At 39.4% G+C, this 20,189-nt stretch overlaps 2 protein-coding genes across 2 annotated transcripts in view; both read left to right on the top strand.

The window, feature by feature from the left end:
• atf7ip2 (activating transcription factor 7 interacting protein 2) overlaps window positions 1-746 on the top strand; it is a 19,991-nt gene extending 19,245 nt beyond the window's left edge. The window contains exon 14 of the mRNA XM_085352229.1: window positions 183-746. Within this exon, the coding sequence (XP_085208355.1) occupies window positions 183-393 (211 nt within the window). The 3' untranslated portion in view covers window positions 394-746. The remainder of the gene's footprint in view (window positions 1-182) is intronic.
• A 1,506-nt stretch (window positions 747-2,252) lies between these two features.
• LOC146633428 (NACHT, LRR and PYD domains-containing protein 3-like) lies at window positions 2,253-18,478 on the top strand. The gene is made up of 13 exons (XM_085352230.1): window positions 2,253-2,273; window positions 2,742-2,881; window positions 3,093-3,379; window positions 3,505-3,542; window positions 3,661-3,897; window positions 4,366-6,226; window positions 8,100-8,282; window positions 9,976-10,143; window positions 11,618-11,791; window positions 15,701-15,874; window positions 16,845-17,018; window positions 17,153-17,202; window positions 17,729-18,478. The coding sequence occupies exons 3-13, from the start codon at window positions 3,138-3,140 to the stop codon at window positions 18,262-18,264; spliced, it is 3,837 nt and encodes a 1,278-aa protein (XP_085208356.1). The 5' UTR covers window positions 2,253-2,273; window positions 2,742-2,881; window positions 3,093-3,137; the 3' UTR covers window positions 18,265-18,478.
• The last annotated feature ends 1,711 nt before the right edge of the window (window positions 18,479-20,189 follow it).

The raw sequence follows: 20,189 nt of genomic DNA on the forward strand, positions 1-20,189 counted from the left end.
TCAGCCCTACGACCAATATGAAAAACAAAAGGTCCTCATGAGGATCTCACTGTGACGCTGCTGCCAGTTTTTGTAACCACCTGATGGAAGCAGTCAGTGAGTTCTTAGGCTTTACTAGTAATCTTGACTTTAAGTTACTCACTGATGATATTGTTTTTTTCTGTTCTTTGTCCCTGTTGCAGGATCTTCCTAACTATGGAAAAGGTTAAGGGCAGTGGCGCTTTCCCAGACTGGAATATCCTCGGTGAGGTGAAGGCCTTGAATTTGCCCATGTGTGTGCTGGTCAGAAAGTATAAGCCTGGTCACAGGGTGTGTGCGGCTGTGGTGGGTAAAGATGTATTTGGCCGGTATGGACCTTATAGTGCAGTCGCTACTTCAGTCATACCCGAGTAGTTGGGAAGAGGACATGAAGCCGCCTATTTAAATTTCCAGCTGCTCACTCTTGAGTTTGTGCTGGACAGCATGGACAGTCCTTGTGCTGATGTTGTTTCGGGGCCAGTGTTTTGCTCACATAGTTTTTAAGTACCATAAACCTTAATGGTCACATAAAGCTAAAGAAGCTGCACTTTGTAACTTGTGCCTTTCATCAGTATTTTCGGTTCAGATGGAAAACGGTGAACTTTTGTTTCAAGCTCTTCTTTCTTTGTCTGCTTTCAGATTGTTAAGGACAGTGTTGCATATCACTGTTAAGGTCACCATGATTCAATTAGTGCATTACTTCAAAATATAGTACAGTTTACCTCTAATATACATCTCCAAAACAATGTTGCATTATTATTATTGTTATTATTATTGTTGTTAATAAAACTTTATTGTGCTCTTTGTGGGGTTTTATTCTTTATGACTGTCAATGGAAAATTGTACTTAGTAGTCAGTATAATCTTTTAATGATATAAGTTTGCATATGGTAGAATACTGCATGTAATCATTTGCGTTTAGAAGTATATAGTTGGTGGCATACTGAAAGAATGTCTCATCCTAGGAGGTCTGTAACAACTTGGTGTACATTCCAGGGTGTTCTGGCGTTCACCCCCAGATCCTAGGAGCATGGGAAAGGTCGTACCTTGTCTTATTGTTTTACGGTAGGATTAACGTAGCTTTGTCCGTTTTAGTCTAAGTGCCTTTTTTACATATAGATGAACTGTTGGATTTTTCAGACCAGCAGGTTAAGGGAAGTTGTTTATGGGGTCACACTCTGACACACACACATATACACTTCCGCATTCCAATGTAAGGAACAAACGCCCACTGATCTATAAATAAAGACCAGGGTAGTCTCTCAGGGCGAGTATCAGAGCCCTCAGTCTCAGTTCGAGTACTCTGTGCTGTCCTTGTATACAAGTAAAACTGTGTCTTTCTCCTCTCTGATTCTCAGCTGAAGAAGTGTCTTAGAATACATCTCTTGACAATGACTAGTACTTTGGTTTCTTTCATGAATACTTTGGAATTGGATTACTCTAAAGCTGCACACATCACAAAGGTGTGTTCAAGAAGTGAGTTTCAGGAAAACTTTCAATAAATGCAAATATACACAGGTTTGTGTGAAGTGATTTCTGTGATGGCAGACTAAGCGTGAAAGGATTCAATGTTTCTTTCCCGATTAAAAACAAAGCTCGAAAAAACAAACAAACCAAAAAACGTAAGGCTCTTTTTCTTTTTGCCCAACCAAAAACTTACAGTATCAACAAAATGAGACCTCTGCATGAGTGTGAAGCTTGGACAATTGAATTTTTCCTCTAGTTCTGCTACAGCAAAAGCAAACTCAAGGGATGTTGGTTACCAAGGTTTTCAAATATTTGTGTAGTCTCTCTCTCTTCGGTGTTGCATTTGCAGACTGTCGCCGAATACCCACACTTGAGGGACAAAAGCACTGGGACACCTTCAGGAGCTGCTCGGCCATGGATGCTCCAGGTGGATGGTTTTTGTGCTGATTTTAATGCCAGAGGAGCTTTGGCGCTTTGCAGTTACCAAGTCAGCAGATCGTCTGTGTCTTTTACACATTACGTGTGTCAAACATTGAAACATTATTCATTTTCCCCAGGTTTCAGGATTAAAGAGTTACACTCCATTTAAAAGTAGTAACACCACAGCACATGTTATGCAATTATTTACCCGCCCACTACAAACTGCTTCTCTTTAACAAAAAGCTAAGTCATAATAAACGTTTATTGCAGTCTATAAAGTAGTCTGTCTTGGATAACATTTGGTTTTATTGCTAAACTGACTAAGATTCTTCTTGAACAGCTGAAAATGAGAGACTACACTTATACGAAGTAAGTATTTGGCACTTTGCATTAGGAAGTTGCAAAAACTTTGTGAATGAGTTTGTTTTTTTTTGTATATGTACAGAAGATTTGCAAGAGGTACAGCTACACTGATATTGTGCAAACCTTAGATAAGCAGCTGTGAAAATGGTTTAAATGCTTTTACTTAGCTGCACATTTCCTCTCTGTGTACAAAAGTTAAAGAGTTTTGATAAAATTTATCTAAAAAAAGAGCAGGCGCTAGTCTGTCCTGAATACTTTCACTTTACCGTAACAAGTTACTAATTAACAGTCTAACCTCCTAAAAAGAACAGCCTTGGTGTTATTCTTGTCATGTCTGTACAAAGTTAAGCATTTTGAAATGTATCAGTTGATTAATAAAAAATCATTTTCAGAGCATCTGTAGTGTAATGGTGTAATAGCATAAAGCACTAACCATCAAAAAGCGTTTTCAGTACTTTTTTGTTGTTGTTGCAGTATTCACAAACAGTGAGAGAGAGAGAGAATTCAATTTCCGCCCATCCTGCCAACGGTTCACTTCCTGTCTTGCTATCGTTTGGATCCAGCAACATACATCTTTGCTTTACTGCAGCAGCTACTGGAAATCAGACACAAAGGTAAGAAAAAATAAACATATTTTGAACAGCGAGTAGTTCGGTCAGATATTTTACATAGTGACGATTAAGAATATAGCAAAATAAATGTTTCTAGTTAAACTGAAATATCTATGATAAATTCTGCATTAGGTGAAAAGGGAAAAGAAAGTCTGGCTGTTCTCAAGACAGTAGCAATACAACAGAACTTCTATGTAATAATACTCATATTTAGATGCAAATGACAGAGTCACTGAGCTGACTGTGAAGAAATAACATCATGGGGAGCCTATGGTCTGCACATTGCTGTGCAAAAACGAAAGAAAACAGTTGTGAGCAAGACAACATTTCCACTGCTGAGAAGAGTGAAGAAAGTTCACTCCTCCCTGTTGGACAGCAGAGGGGGGGAAACACAGTGAAGGAAAGAAGGGAGGAGCCTGCATGCACACATGCTCAAGAAACTTCTGGGGAAAATGACTGCAGTGAGAACAGCAATGATACTGCTGAACTCAGTGCCCTCAGGTGAGACCTTTATTATCTTCTTATAAGTAAATATACAATCAGTATTTCTAAGGTAAAAGATGAAATAAATTATTAGCGTAGATTTATAAACCATGTATCGCTAAAGCAGTTTTGCCTTTTTCTAGTCCTTGTCTGTCTGCTTCAGCAGTAACAGAAATGAAAGGTAAGTTAATAATTATAATTTTATGATTAACTCTGATCATAAAATGCACATGCTTTCATTCTTTGTCTTCTAAAGTTCTAAACAACATGTCTTACTTTTTTTTTTAACCTTTTCATAGATGCAGCCTTGGTGGACAAGAACCGCACTAAGCTCATTCAAAGCGTCACTTTGGTGATGGCTATAGCTGATGAACTGAGACAGCGGGGTATGATCCATCCGGAGATATACAACAAAATCAAAGCTGCTGGGACTAGCCAGGATCAGATGAGGGAGCTCTACAATTCACTGACTACTAGAGAAGTCAAATTTGCCTTCTACAAAATCCTCAAAGAAATTGAGCCACAGGCATGTGAAAGTATGTTTCAGTTGTTTGGTAACTATGTATACAGTGCATAGGGAAAGCATTTACAGCATTTGACATTTTGTCATGTTACAGTCTTAATCCAAAATGGATTAAAGTCATTTTTCACCTTAAAAAACAATATTTTTTTTTTCCAAATTTCTAATACATTCATGTGAATGTGAACCAAACAGTTTTCACTTTATGTATCCTTCTCTGTGTAGAATTTATTTTAAAGTAAAAAAAATGTATCTATTTTGGAATAGGACGAAATGTGGAACACGTGAACTGCTGTGAATACTTTTCGGGTGCACTGTACAATTATTAAATACAATTAATATAATGTTACAAATTTGCGTAAACTGCAAATAAACACAAAATGCAATGGTTTTTAAATCGCATATCCACATTTTATTTAGACAATAGAAGACAATAGAAAACATGCTTTATTTTGAAATTGGTGGTTTTCCTCTTTACCTACAGCAGAAGATGTCATCAAGGAGGTCATCAAAAAGAACAAAGAATATCTGAGGCAGAAGTGTCAATGGGAGTTGGAAGGCACTGGGAAGTCTCGTAAGGATGAAAAATCATTGGATAAAATTTACACAGAGCTTCACATTATACAAGGAGAGAGTGAACATGTCAATAAACAACATGAGATCTGGGAGATTGAAGATAAAGCGAGAAATCAAACTGTTGAGTGTACAAAAATCAACTCTAATGACATCTTTAAACATGAGAAAGATGACAAAGAAGTGAAAGCCATTAGGACTGTGATGACAAAGGGGGTCGCTGGCATTGGAAAAACTGTCTCTGTGAAGAAGTTCATCCTTGACTGGGCAGATGGAAAAGCCAATCAGGACTTGGACTTCATCCTTATGTTTCCATTTAGGGAGCTAAATTTGGTCCAAGATGATCAGATTAGCTTTGAGAACCTTGTGAAAACATTCCATCCAGAACTTAAAACCATAGCAGTTGCGAAAGCTTTGGCTGATCGTGAAGTTTTGTTCATCTTTGATGGTCTCGATGAAAGTCAACTTCAGCTGAAATTCAAAACGACCACAATACTGGATGATGCTACGAAGGTGTCCTCAGTGGACACTCTGGTGACCAACCTTATCAGGAAACATCTTCTTCCCTCTGCACTTGTTTGGATTACCTCAAGACCAGGAGCAGTTCGACGCATCCCTATTAATTATGTCGACCAGTGGACCGAGGTCAGAGGATTTGATGATCCACAAAAAATAGAGTACTTCAGAAAGAGAGTTGAGGACAAAGCAGTCGCTGAAAAAATAATTGAACACATGACAATGTCACGGAGCCTGTACATTATGTGTCACATACCTATCTTCTGTTGGATTGCTGTAGATGTTTTTGAGTACTTGATGCGTAAAATGGGAAACACCAAAGATGAAAACCAAAAAATACCCACAACTCTTACTGGGATGTACACACACTTCCTTCTTATTCAGATGATGATAGCTAATGAAAAATATGGCGACCAGGAAGAGCCTGATACAGCAGAGCTTTTTAAGTCAAATGAAGAGTTCATTTTGAAATTAGGCAGGTTGGCTTTTGAACAACTGGAAAAAGGCCGGATCATATTCACTGCTGGAGATCTGAAGAAGTATGACATAGATATAACGAAAGCTGGAGTTTACTGTGGGTTGTGTACAGCAATATTCAAAGAAGAGAGTGTGTTCCTAACAAAGAAACTTTACTGCTTTGTGCATCTCACAGTTCAAGAGTATTTTGCTGCTCTCTTTGTATATCACAGTTTTGCAAACAAAAAAATAGATTCTGAAAGTCTCAAGGATTTCATGCTAAAAGGGTCTGATGAAGAGCTCAAGTCTATCTTGGAAACAGTTCCAGTGGATCTACCTTTGAATGAACTGATTGAAATTACAATAGCTAATTCGGCTCTTAGAACGACTGGAGAACTGGACATGTTCCTCAGGTTCCTTATTGGCTTGTCTCTACAATCAACACAAGACCTGCTTCAAGGTCTGATTCAACAGACTGAAGAACACTCAACGAATATTGAGCAAATTCGGTCAAGTCTTTTAGATATAGATTTATTGGATTGCTCAGCTGAAAGATGTCTAAACCTTGTCCACTGCCTGACTGAGTTGAAAGACAATTCCCTACATGATTCAGTACGAAAGTATCTGAAACCAAATTGTTTTCCTGAATCACCGCTCTCTCCTGTTGAGTGTTCAGCTCTGGCTGACTTGATTCTGATGTCAAACACACCTCTGGATGAATTCAATCTCAAGAAATACAGACCATCAGGAAAAGGTATCTTTAGACTTCTTCCAGCTGTGAGGAACTGCAGGAAAGCAAGGTAAGTTGGTTCTTTATACAAGAATGTTATTAAGTTCAGCAACTTGAGAGCACTGCAATATTTGGGCAGTGCTTTGTTCCTCCTCTTGTGCTCCTATGAACAGTCAACTTGATAAGCAAGCTTATCAGTAAGCTTTAATGTAAGGGACTAAGTAACGTCCTAACAACTATAATACAATAAAGCAGTAAATTTAAAATAAATATAATAAAATAAATGAAAGGAGACTGAAGAAGAATTATAATGTTTCGATGTAAGGGTAAATTCTTCTCCTGAAATTGCTGCTGTATGGTTCTGAGGACTGAGACTCCGGTGGAGCGCAGGATTTATTCAGAAGAGATATGTTTTGTTAAAATCCATTTTATTACACGAACCTGAAGTCTGTGAGTAACAACAGACTTTTACAAGAACACATGTGTTACAACAACAGATATGTGTTAATGAAGATGCTGCTACAGTTCCATATGTGTAAATGTGCCTGTGTACAACCATAAGTACTTGAAGTCAATATTGCACACTATAACATTAAACACATTAGTCTAGCACACTAACACAGCCCCATCAAGAGCTGCTTTTTGACAGACCTGTGGTATCATTAACAACATCAATGTGTTATAAAGAAACATGGAAACCACTGTGTGTACGCACTGCTGAGAAAAGACACGCAGAAATGGGTACCTTGTACATGTCTTGTGACATGAATCTCTCCTTCCTTTCCTCTTATCCTCCATATTGAGTTTGGCTTTGTTTCAATAAAACACCAGTACTATTGTACTGTAGGAATATGTGGGCACGGGCTCTAAGCACTCAGATAAAGAGTTACAGAACACATCCTGAGTTTTAGCACTGTGCTCACAGCTTTGAGCCATCCAGTTACGCAATTGTACTGATAACATTTCACCCTCTCATTCCAAAAAACACAAGACACACATTTCATTTTAAATTCAGCACAATTTACAGGAAATTGCTCACCTCAAATCTCAGTAATTCACCTTCGTAGGAGTTAAAATCTTCACTTCGACAGATAATAGTGAAGCAGAAGAGTTGCACTCATTGGTGCACGCTAACTTTCTTGATGCATCTTCTTACATTTACAAACTTTAGCTTGTCTGTCTAAAAATGACTGCAGTTGGTCAAAGTCAGACTGTGATTGTTTGGAAACACATTGCTGGGAGGTTGAATTTACTGGATAACAAGTTGGTTGCTCCAGCTACTTGTAATAGTTTGCAAACCCCAAAGAATTCAGTGCAGTCGCTCAGTAACAATTGAGTTTTTCCATCGCAAGATTACCATCCCATTTTACTATAGAGTGTTTGAGGCTTCACAGCAGCAATGTTTTGCAACACTAGCTAGCAAAGGAATGAAGCTTGCTAATGTAAACAAATGACTGACTCCCACCACAGTACAGACTCCAGTATAAGCTCCACAAGTACAGAAGCCCTATCAGTGTGAGCCACTGGCTCCAGCTGACGTAATACCTGATGCTAGAGCTCTGGGAGCTGAAGAAAAACTAGTACAAGGCATGAGCAGACCAAGTTAAAGTACTGACCTACCAATCAGAGCTATATGAGGACATGAAAGAAATAAATACAGCCTGTAGGACTAAACCTAATGTACCTCTCAAGTGTGTCATATCTGCCAGACCAGACCTTTGAATCCATGCACTCTGCCTGTTAACTGATTAATCTCACACTGTGACATTAAACACCTAAGAAAAGAAAAAAAGAATGAAAAAACCCAACCTATTCAGGTCATGCTGTGAAGTGTTATGGGTGCTATTACTCCTATTGCAGTGATTTCAGTCAAGTAAATCATTTGCATGCTTCTAAAACGTTATCAGATACTGAAGAACCATCTTTTTTTCCCATCTCTTCAGAATTTCAGGCTTGGATCTTTCTGTTTGGGAATATAAAACTATCGTTTCAGCTCTTCGTATGCCACGTTCTGTGCTGACTGAACTGCACCTGGTCAATAATACATTTTACAGCAGAAATGACGAAGGTGCAGAGATATTGATTGATGGACTGGGGAATTGCCAGTGTAAACTGAAAACTCTTAGGTTAGTAAGAGTATTATTTTTCGTTATGTTTTGTTATCATTTATTTGAATGAAACTGATTTCATAATAATTTTGTGATTTTTTTTTTGCAGGCATTGCATATAGGGATGGGAATAGATAAGAATTAAGAAGTTCCAATTTCATTATCGACATCACTTACCGATTCAATTTTTTATCGATTCTCTTATCTATTCTGTGCAAGTGGAACTGATAAGCAGTAGTGATGTGTCTGTCGCGAAAGAAATGGCTCTTTGAAGTGAACGTCGCGAGCCGTGGTTTTTGTTTTCTCTCTCTCACCCTCTCTCTCGCACTTTTTTTTGCTTCACTCCGCACGCCAGCCTTGTGCTTGCACTGAGCAGAGGGGGGAGGGGCGGTAGTTACACTCACAGTAGCACATGAACAGTAGTGATGGGATTTCCGTCTCTTTTTAGAGAACCGGCTCTTTCGGCTCGGCTCACTAAAAAGAGCCGGCTCTTTCGGCTCTGAACTGGCTCTTCAGGTTGTTTTGTTACTTTAATTAATTTATTATTAATATTTATTAATTTATTATTAATTATTAATTAATATTTATATATAAATATATGCGCTGGCCCCTAGAGACAAAACATGTACAAACTCCAAAAAGCACGTACAAATTCCAAAACACATTTCTAGCGTTAACTGAGCTACCTAGATCACTTGAATTACACAATTGAAAGCATATGTGTATGGTTTGTGTATTAATACACAAGCACGCATATATATTCAAATAATTTAAAAAAATGTTCATTTACCTGTTACTACCACACACCAAATCCAGTCGTTGGTACTTCCTGGCTTGTGTAGCCACTAGGTAACAAAACCTCAACACTGCGCCTAGCATCCTGGAGCACTTCTGGGGTTTTGTACGTGCTTCGGAGTTTGTACGTTTTTTGGAGTTTTTACATGTTTTGGAGTTTTTATGTGTTTTGTAGTTTTTATGTGTTTTGGAGTTTGTATGTGCTTCGGAGTTTGCACGTGTTTTGGAGTTCGTGTGTGCTTTGTCTCTAGGGGCCACGGTAAATATACTTTTATTTATTCACTCCACATAAAATGTAATAAATAAATCATATAATACAAAAACCAACTATTCACATTTCAACTTTTAACTATTTAAATTTTCAGCTTTTTCCTTTTTAAATAAATTTAAAGTGAAGCAACAAAAAGGACCACAGCACAATTAAATATAAATTAAAATATGAAAACAAAAAGAAGATGCACATCTCTGTCATTTCGGCCTGCATGAATAAACTTTCTGAATCCTTTATCATCTGCAACTGAAAATAGTTGTGGATGATCACTATACCTTTCTAATGTGATGTTGTTGTCCCTGGCTCTCTTTCTCTCCCTCCTGCTCTGTTCCTGTGCTACTGCGAGTGTAACTACCGCCCCTCCCCCCTCTTCCCAGCGCAAAGCACAAGGCTCGTGTGTGGAGCCTTGTGCTTAATGTACAAATGTACAAAAGTAATAATGTAAAGAAGAGTGGGCCAAAATTCCTCCACAATGATTTGATGAACTCATTACTTAACATTACAAAAAAATTACTTTGAATTATTGCTGTTTAATGTAGTTCTAAAAGCTATTGAGTATTTTGTTTTTATAGAACTGTGTGAAAACTTTTTTCCCATGACTGTGTTCATCAGTCACTTTTCACCTATTATCCTTTATATTTGCAGTCTTTCTGGTCACGGGCTTTCAGAAACACAGAGTGAAAATCTAGCTTCAGCCATCAAATCAATCATCTCAAATTTAAAAGAACTGGAGTTGAGTGACAACATACTGAGAGACTCATTACTCTCTGTGCTCTCCACCGGACTGGGCTGCACTAACCTGGAGAACCTCAGGTCAGTGTTAGATGTTATTCAGATGTTATTCCTTATCTGGGACTTAGCATTATAGCCTGAGATGACACGGCTTTGATCAGAAGTTATTTATACCATTACTGGCTTTCAGTCCTGCTTGGATGTCTAGGCAATAACCTTTCATGACTGTGTGTGGGTAAGCCCACTAACAACAAAAAAATGCCCTTTCCATGTTTGGTCAATACAAAGAATGCATATGATTTTGCACTGGCAAAACTGATGCAGGACTCACTGAATAACCATTGTTTTACACTATATTCTTTTGTGCGGTGGTTTTTGCATCAAAGATTTCATGAATGAGTAATGAGCCTATCCTATTACAGCCAAATGACAACCTGAAATGATTTAAAGAGTGGAAAACAATAAACCTTTGACCTTTGTTTGGCTTCATATCTAATCAGCCAATCACCCGGCAACTTAGTGCATTTAGACATGTAGATATGGTGGAACTAATCTACACAAAGCTGATTTTAGTGACTTTGAAGAACCACAGGTGACTCTACTACTACTACTATTTTGGCCATGAATTTTCTGTGGGTTTTACCGCTGGAATAGACATCCAGGGGAAAAAATTGGTGGTCCTCCAGACGTGCCAACTAGAATTGCTTACTGAGCACATCGGGTTTGTAGCTGAAAAGTCAATGTTTCATCCATAGGATTAATGTTAGCTAGCTCTACTTGCTCCATATTGTCTAGGTCCAAAAACAACATGAATGATAAGGAGAGCAAAGGGGATGCTCCCACTTTGCGAGGAAACAATTTGCCAGATACACTTTGGGAGAGGTTGAGCCTTTCATGCATGCCCAGATTTCATTGTTCTTCTTTGTAGTGTTTACATCAGCTTAGTCCTGTAAGAACACACTCATGTATTGTACTGAGTGAGCTGACCAAAAAGAAACCACAACTTATTTTAACTTGTGTATTCATCATCCTGTGACATCCTGCTACAACACTTTAACACAGAGTGGACTTAAAAAGAAATACTACGGTTGTTACTTGTTGGCTTTGCGGCTAATGGCAAGTACATAGGAGCAGCCAGACTTCTGTGTCAAAAAGTCTGCCTTGACTGTAATTAACTGAATGAATCACTTGTTAGAGCATGCAGTCTATGATGTAAAACAACACAGGACTTGTAGAGATGTGGGTCAATCAACAGTTACACAGCACAGATGACCTTATTATGTTACTGGCAGGGACAATGAATTATAACAGGCATTTTGGGCTGTACATGGGCTTTTTTTAAACCATATTAACAGTTGAGTCAAATTCTTCTCTACAGTGTAAAATTGTCTTGAATAGACTACCCATTTCTTCCAAGACTTTTTTCTGCTTCAACTAACAGCCTTCATTGGTCTCATTGCATAAGAGTAACAGCCAATTTTTGTAAAAGTGGGTGATTTACTGTATCTATGGATATCTATCTAATCTAATGCTGTTTTATCCTCTGTATCAAAAGGTTGAACCGAAATTGTAGGATTGCAGAAATCTGTGAGAAGTTAGTAACGGCATTCACATCCAGCACCAGTTACCTGAAAGAACTGGAACTAAGCTACACTGATTTAAAAGACTCAGAAATGGAGAGCCTCTCTGATGGGCTGAAGAACACAAACTGTAGATTGGAGGCATTAAGGTACAACACTGCATTAAAACAACAACAACAACTTTTAAGTACAAACTAAAAAATTTCTGTTACATTTTAGAGCTTTACAGAGAAGTGAAACCTCCCACCTCAAGTTTATTTTAGCAGTCAGCAGGGAGAGAGTGCTATTTGATTTCTTTTAAGAGATAAGATAAGATAAAACTTTATTAATCCCTCGGGTGGGTTCCTCTGGGAAATTCGGTTTCCAAAAAGCACAGCACTGACAGAAGTTACAGAGTTACAGAATATTATATATACACACACACACACACACACACACACACACACACACACACACACACACACACATATAAATACAGAGACATATATAAATAAAATATACGAAGGGGATAAATAGAATAAATAGGAATAAAAATAAAAATACAAGTGAATTGCACATTTAAAGTATTGAGGTCTATTGCACCATTGATTATTAACAAAAGTATTGCACAAAAGGTATTGCACAGTGAAGTGAAGAGGCACTACAGCTTAGTTGGTCCCCCCTCCTTTGTCCTCCTGTCTCCCCTCCCTCTCCCCTCCAGAGAGGAGTTAAACAGTTTGATGGCGTGTGGGATATAGGAGTTTTTAAGTCTGTTAGTTCTTGTCTTGGGGAGAAGCAACCTGTCACTGAACAGACTCTTCTGGTTGTTAATGGCCGTGTGCAGAGGATGCCCAGCATTGTCCATAATGTCCAGCAGTTTCTTTAGTGTCCTTTTCTCTGCCACTGTCACCAGAATGTCCAGCTTCATGCCGACCACAGAGATAGCCTTCCTGATCAGTTTCTCCAGCCTGGATGAGTCCTTCTTTGCTGTGCTGCTCCCCCAGCACACCACAGCATAGAAACATACTCCAGCAACCACTGACTGGTAAAACATCCTCAGGAGCTTCCTGCAGATGTTAAAAGACCTCAGCCTCCTGAGGAAGTACAGTCGGCTTTGGGCTTTTTTATACAGGTGCTCTGTGTTGCATGACCAGTCAAGTTTATTGTCCACCCACAGCCCGAGGTACTTGTACTTGTTGACCACCTCCACCTCCTCCCCCTCTATCTGAACCGGCAGTGGACCTTCTCTGGACCTCCCGAAGTCCACAACCAGTTCCTTAGTCTTTGAGGTGTTGAGTTGCAGGTGGTTTGTGTGACTCCATGCGACAAAGTTCCTCACCAGACTTCTGTACTCCTCTTCCTGATCATCCCAGATACACCCCATGATGGCTGTGTCATCTGCAAACTTCTGAATGTGGCATAATTCAGAGTTGTAGCAGAAGTCAGAGGTGTACAGGGTGAAGAGAAGAGAGGACAGCACAGTTCCCTGTGGTGCTCCTGTGCTGCTGACCACAGTGTCAGACGTGATGTCCTTCAGCCTGATGTACTGCGGTCTGTCTGTGAGGTAGTCGGAGATCCAAGCCACCAGGCAGGGGTCCACCTCCATCCTGTTCAGTTTTTCCTGAAGCATACAGGGCTGGATGGTATTAAAGGCACTGGAAAAGTCAAGAAACAGGATCCTGACCGTGCCTTTTCCCCCATCCAGGTGTGAGTGGGCTCTATGCAGGAGGTACAGGATGGCATCCTCCACGCCGACATCCGCCTTGTATGCAAACTGTAGTGGGTCCTGGGCATGTTGTACCTGTGGTCGGAGGAGGTTGAGGAAGAGCCGCTCTAGAGTCTTCATAAGATGTGACGTCAGTGCCACCGGTCGGAAGTCATTCAGCTCATTGGGCCGGTTCCTTTTGGGGACTGGGATGATGCAGGATGTCTTCCAGAGGGCGGGCACTCTCCCCAGTCGCAGGCTGAGGTTGAAGACTCGTTGTAGCGGCTCCCCAAGTTCAGCAGCACATGCCTTTAGCATCCTAGGACACACCTTGTCTGGGCCTGCTGCCTTTCTGGGGCGAAGCTTCCTTAGTTGTCTCCTGACCTGATCCACTGTGACACTGGGAGATGTTTGGGAGGAGGGGGGAGATGTCTTGCTGCTGAGAGAGGGATTGGAGGAGGGGGGTGTCATAGTGTCAGGAAGGGGGGGAAGCGAGGGAGGTAGGAGAGTGGGGAGAGGACTCTGTAGTAAAGGTGAGGGTGAGGGTGGGGGGGTTGTGGGCTGGTCAAACCTGTTGAAGAAGTTGTTGAGTTCGTTTGCCTTCTCCACAGTCCCCCCCACTGTGCTTTTCTTGGTGTTGTGGCCTGTGATGGTTTTCACACCATTCCAGACCTCCCTCATATTGTTCCTCTCCAACTTCTGCTCCACCTTCCTCCTGTAGGTGTCCTTTGCTTCCCTCAGGCAGCGTTTCACCTCCTGCTGTGCTGCTTTCATCTCCTCCTTCACTTTGCTCCTGAAAGCCGCCTTCTTCATGTTGAGGACAGCTTTGACTTCCTGTGTTACCCACGGTTTGTTATTAGGATAACACTGTACCGTCTTAGCGGGGGCGACTGTGTCCACACAAAAGTTGAGGTAGTCTGTAAGACAGTGTGTCGCCCCCTCTATGTCCTCACCATGTGGGCTCAGAAGCACATCCCAGTCTGCGGTGTCATAGCAGTCTCTCAGAGCATCCTCCTTTTCTGGGGTCCATCTCCGGATGGAGCGCGTTGTGACAAGCTGCCTTTGGACGAGGGGTGTGTATTGTGGCTGTAGGTAAACCAGGTTGTGGTCTGACTTCCCTAGTGGGGGGAGGGGGGTGGCTCTGTATGCATCTCTCACATTGGCATACAGTAGGTCAATTGTCCTGTTGCTCCTTGTGGGACAATTCACAAACTGGTGAAAAGCAGCCAGAGTAGAATCCAGTGTGGCATGATTAAAGTCTCCAGATATAATAATGAAAGCCTCGGGGTTTTGTGTCTGAAGTCTTGCTGTGACTGTGTGTATTTTCTCACAGGCAGCTGTTGAGTCAGCCCTCGGAGTAAACACACACACAGATCACATGACTGAACTCCCGATGTAGATAATATGGCCGCAAGCTAACAGCTAGCAGCTCCAGGTCCGGACGGCATACCGAAACTTTAACAGAGACGTGTCCAGGGTTACAGTATCTGTTGTTAACGTAGACAATGAGTCCCCCACCTCTGCTTTTTCCGCTGGCCTGCGTGTCCCGATAAGATCTCATGGATGTAAAACCGCATAGGTCTACGTTAGCCTGTGGCGTTAGCTCGGTTAGCCACGTCTCCGTGAAGATAAACAAGCTGCACTCACGGTATAGTCTGTGGTTGTTCAGAGCGCACAGTTCATCAATCTTATTCTGTAATGAGTTCACGTTGCCCATTATCACTGTCGGGATTGATGGTTTGAATCGCCTCCGGTGATCCGCTCTCCTCGCTCCAGCTTTGCAGCCTCTGTAGCTCCTCTTTATCTCAGCCGGGATGTTGTGTCGCATGCCGGTCTGTCCCTTTGTTCTTAGTGCCAGCAGCTCCGCTCTCGAATAGATGAAGGAGCTGGTTCCAGAAGTTTAAAAAAGTGCATTATCCATCTTGTATCGCTATATCTAAGAGGTATAAGTAGAGTAACTAGAGGAAGGTGAAATAAAGTTTGAAAACCTAGTCTAAAAAAAAGTTAAAGTTAAGAAAAAGGTGCGGTGTTGTAGAGCTACTTGGAAAGGCTGCCGTCACTCCAGTGCCATCTTGATGTAAGCACACATTTGACAGCTATTGTGGTATTCTAACTGGCCATCTTCAAACATGGTTTCAAACAAAGACCTTGCACTTGGTTAATTCTATTATACTATTTTATTTCATCTTGCACAAAACTTTTATTATTTTTGCTAGATGAAAAGAAACGGATATTAATTTTTGCTTTGGGCTTTTGCATTTTATATGGTATATTGCTTATATATGTTATAAAATAATTAGTTTTTAATATTTTTCAAATGTGCAATTTCCTATATTATTAAGCTAAAAAAAATTTCCTGCATTTTTTCATTCAGTCTCAGTCACAACAAACTCACCGAGAAAGGCTGTGAGACACTGGCTTCTTTGCTCAGCTTCAGAGCTTCCCACCTGAAACACCTGGACATGAGTTATAATGACCTGCTGGATTCAGGGGTGATAGCACTGTGTAATGCACTGACAAACCCACAGTGTGGATTAAAAACACTAAGGTCAGTTCACATGATGTTATCACAATAAATCTCCCATAAGGGAAGTAAATAATCGATCTCCTGCTCAATTTGTAAGTTTGCTCATTTACAAACAAATGAACAGTCTCCAGATTTTATGGTAGTCCCATTTTTACTGAAAGAGACAGAATATCAATCAAAAATCCAGAAGAAAAGATGTTTCATAAAAGTTATAAATTCATTTGCATGTCATGGAATAAAAGAACTTTTTGATCCACTACTGCCTAACCAGAATTCTGGCTCCCACAAATTAGCAGATTACAGTCAATCAATCAGCCAATTACAGATACTCCTGACCTCAACTTATTATCTGTATAAAGCGCACCTATCCACAGATTCAGTTTATTCCATTCCAAGCTTGGACAAGAACCTCCGTCTCTCAGCTAGAACACTGAATATGGTTCGCGAATCAGTCGTCCAGCGGAACAATGACCCAAAACATACTGCCATGGAAACAAGAGTGGCTAAAGAAGAAAATAATAATCACATTAATATCACAGAGTAGCTTTAATCCTACAGAAAATAAAACTAATTCCATTAAAATGAAACTACCATAAAATTGGAGACTGTTCATTTCTTTGTAAAAACTTCAAAACTTGACAAAACATCAATTCAGCAAGGTATCAAATAATTATTTTCTCCAGTGTACATGGAGCCTCCTGCAGTATAACAAAAGTCTTACTGAATTCAACGTTTTTCAGACAGTTTAAGAGATGGTCTGTTATCGTGCAGTTACAATGCCTTGCAATAATTTGTACATTTAATATGCTTGAGATATTTATATATAACCACCACCAAGTCCCTTTGTTACTTTCAATGGATGATTTTTTTTGTTTTAATCTCTGAAATAATCATATGATTACGTATGAATTTAGTTTGTGAGGTATAAATGCACACATTAAAACTGGTCTTGATAAGATCATCTACCACACCCACTGTTTGATTTCTGTAGGCTGTCATTTTGTAAAGTGACACAACGTGGAGGCTCCTCGTTGGTCTCAGCTCTTGACTCGAACTACTGCAGCCTCAAAGATCTGGACCTCAGCTTTAATAACCTCAGTCAAGAAATAGTCAAGCTGCTAAATGAAAAAAAGAGAGATACATGCTGCAGTCTGGAAAATGTCAAGTATGGAAAAAAATCCTGTCTTAAAAAGAATGCTTTATGCTTAATTTATTATCAGTTTTTCAGTCATTTTAATATTGCAAGATCTATTATTGTTCTTCGTAAACAACAGTGCTTTTGTTTATTTTTCCCATTAGTGTGGACCACAATGAAGAATGTTGGGTCGATCTGAAGCTACTGAGACAGTGTAAGAAAAATATGTTCAAGAAACACTGCATGTGATGTGATTTGTGTGCAGGTTGTAATCTATATTTTGAAATATAAAAATTTGTTTTAAATCGGGGGGCGGGGGGTTTGAAAAAGAAGAAAAATCAGTTGGATTTATTAGTGTTTACTACTCAATGAGAATTATCAACAAGGTGTCCTGATAGAGAACATAAATAGCAGACAAAAACACTGAATTTGCTGGCTTTAAATTTTATTTTATACCTCAAAAGATAAATGATTAGTTGGTTTAAAGTCATAAACAAATTAGAAATGCTGATGCACAATACACTAAGATGGAGTCCACATTGACTGAGCAACGGAGCAACATTTAATCTTAAATCAAAGTGTGTTGTGTGTATTTTGTTTACAGACACAATGTACATGCAGTTATTTGGTGGCACCTGTAAATAATAACTAAACCACTTTTGGTTTAAGTTTCATAGCAACATTATCTGAGATCAAGAACGGCACAAACAGTTAACGTTTTTCTACTGTTTTGATTGCAGATGCCTGTGACCTAACACTTGATCCCAACACAGCAGGTGTGAATATTATTTTAACCAAGGAGAAAAAAATGGCAGAATGTGTTCAAGAGAAGCAACCATATCCTGATCATCCAGACAGATTTGATCTTGATCAGGTTCTCTGTGAAGAAGGTCTGACAAGTCGCCATTACTGGGAGGTTGAGTGTTTACGGGCTGATGTTGGAGTGGCATATAAAAGCATTGACCGGGTGGGAGACTCTTCCTCTGAATTTTCTTTTGGAAAAAATGAAAAGTCTTGGTGCTGGATGAATGGTGGTGTTTTTAGTCATAACAATAACTTAACACTTTTGAAAAGTACACCACTGAGGTGTACCATAGGAATGTATCTGGACTGGCCGGCAGGTATTTTGTCCTTCTTTAAAGTCTCTGCTGACACAGTTACTCATCTCTACACCATACACACAGCTTTCACTGAACCACTCCATCCTGGTTTCTCTCTGGATCAGTTGGGATCAATTTACCTTTGTAAACAAAGAAAAGAAGAAAATTTTAGATGAAAGGAAAGAAAGATTATACAGGAAAAAAAACTGGATTGGAAGGTTTATGATATCTCTTTATATTATGTCGTGCTCAGCTGCATATAATAAAGACATGGTTTCATGTCCTGCATGCCTTCAACAACACTAAAAATGTGGGCTCACTTTTTAGCAGACTTCAGAAATTTGCCAGACCAAATGTGTGGGACTCTAACGACCTATCAAAGGCAGTATATGTTTATCCCAACTGTGTTGACTGTACATTTTGTAAAATGTTAAACATGACTTTTTTTATACATTCATTTTTAATGTTTCAGTTGTGCTGTGTTGTAACATTTTTTGAAAGGTGCTGTATAAATAAATGTATTATCTTTCTTTAAAATTGTATATTTACTGATTTGTACTCATGTATCTTTTCCATTTTATATTTATACACCTCCTAACAACAACAACAATAATAATTTGTAGGGAACAAAATTTGCAAATTAAAAAGTCACATATTTATTGTAATTCTTAGCTTCTTCCTAGGATGACCCCAATAGTGGCTGCACACAGCTTGTACAGACTGCATTTGATTTTGCATGAATTTTATCAACCTGATAGGTCAGATAACAGAAAAATATTGTGGCAATTTTTGATTTGGATTACTAGTCTACCTTGTTATTTACTTTTAATGATAAGAGAAACCACGAGTGAAAGACACTGGGTGTTTATCTGTCTCTGTCTTTTTCCCCCTGACTGCAACAACAATATATTGCAACCAACATGAAATTTTTTACACAGTGAGCAAACCAGACATCTGTATGGACCAATGTGGAGATCGTGTTTGATTGTTTTCACGTAAAATACATCCAATGATCTCATATTCCAAAGCCCTTAATCTCTTCTCATTCAAAAGCCACACACCTGCAGAACATGACTAGTACAAAATTTTTCATATTCTGATATACTGTTTTCAAAAGAGATTCAGAAAAAATGGGATGGCGTATTTGTAAACATATTGAAATTTGGTTTAAAAGTTGTTGCAGAAATGTAATATTAATCTCTCCAAACAGTGGTGAATGCAGTTTCAACAAAAATGAAGACTGTTAGGTTTACTTCAACCTACTGGCACATTAAGAGTGATGTGATGTTTAGTAACACTGGGGGACCAAAGGGGACGGTCTTATCTCCATTCCTGGTTATTTTGTACACATCCGATTTCCTGTACAACAGTGAGCATGCCCATGGGTGACAGCAAAAGAAGTAAATCCACATTAGAGCCAATAACTTTCCTTATTACGACCAAAATTCAACCACAATTATATGGTCGTCCACCACCATGAATTATAAAAACCAATCACCCTTTGTTATGTCTTTCAGGATTTGACCAGTCATTTTCATTATAGAATGCCATACCCCTCAAATTCAGTCAGTCCATCTTTTTACCAAAGCTCTGGTCATGACACTGTAAGTCTGTCAAATATTATGGCATGAAAAGTATTAAAAAAGTATTTTAAAAAAAGGGGGTTTTCCCATCTTTTCAATAGCTTGTTAGTGTTGTTAGGTTAATTGGTGAGTCTAAATTGGATATAGGTGTGAATATAGGTGCAAATAGTTGTCTGAGTCACTGTGCTAGCCCTGTGATAAACTGGTGACCTGTCCAGGCTGTACCCTGCTTCTTGTCTTATGGCAGTTAAGATGGGCTTCAGCCACTCCACAACCCTGAATTGGATAAATAGAAGAGATTGGATGGATGAGTTTTCCCTGCAGCTGTAGCTAGCCAACCAAGCTGAAGGCTAATGACAGTTTATGTGCAGTTAACCTAGCTATTTTTTTTAAAATAGTAATATTTCCAATAGTAGTAGTTACAGTTAGAAGAGTCACAAACAAATCTCTGTTTATTAAGTATTGTATTAGCTTGTTTGCTAACATTGTTAATAATGTGCAAGCATGACAAACATTGA

Source organism: Diplotaxodon limnothrissa, linkage group LG4 (genome assembly GCF_057381915.1).
Source record: "Diplotaxodon limnothrissa isolate DT_005_m linkage group LG4, D_limnothrissa_male_GT1.1, whole genome shotgun sequence".
In the NCBI taxonomy this organism is placed as follows: Eukaryota; Metazoa; Chordata; class Actinopteri; order Cichliformes; family Cichlidae; genus Diplotaxodon; species Diplotaxodon limnothrissa.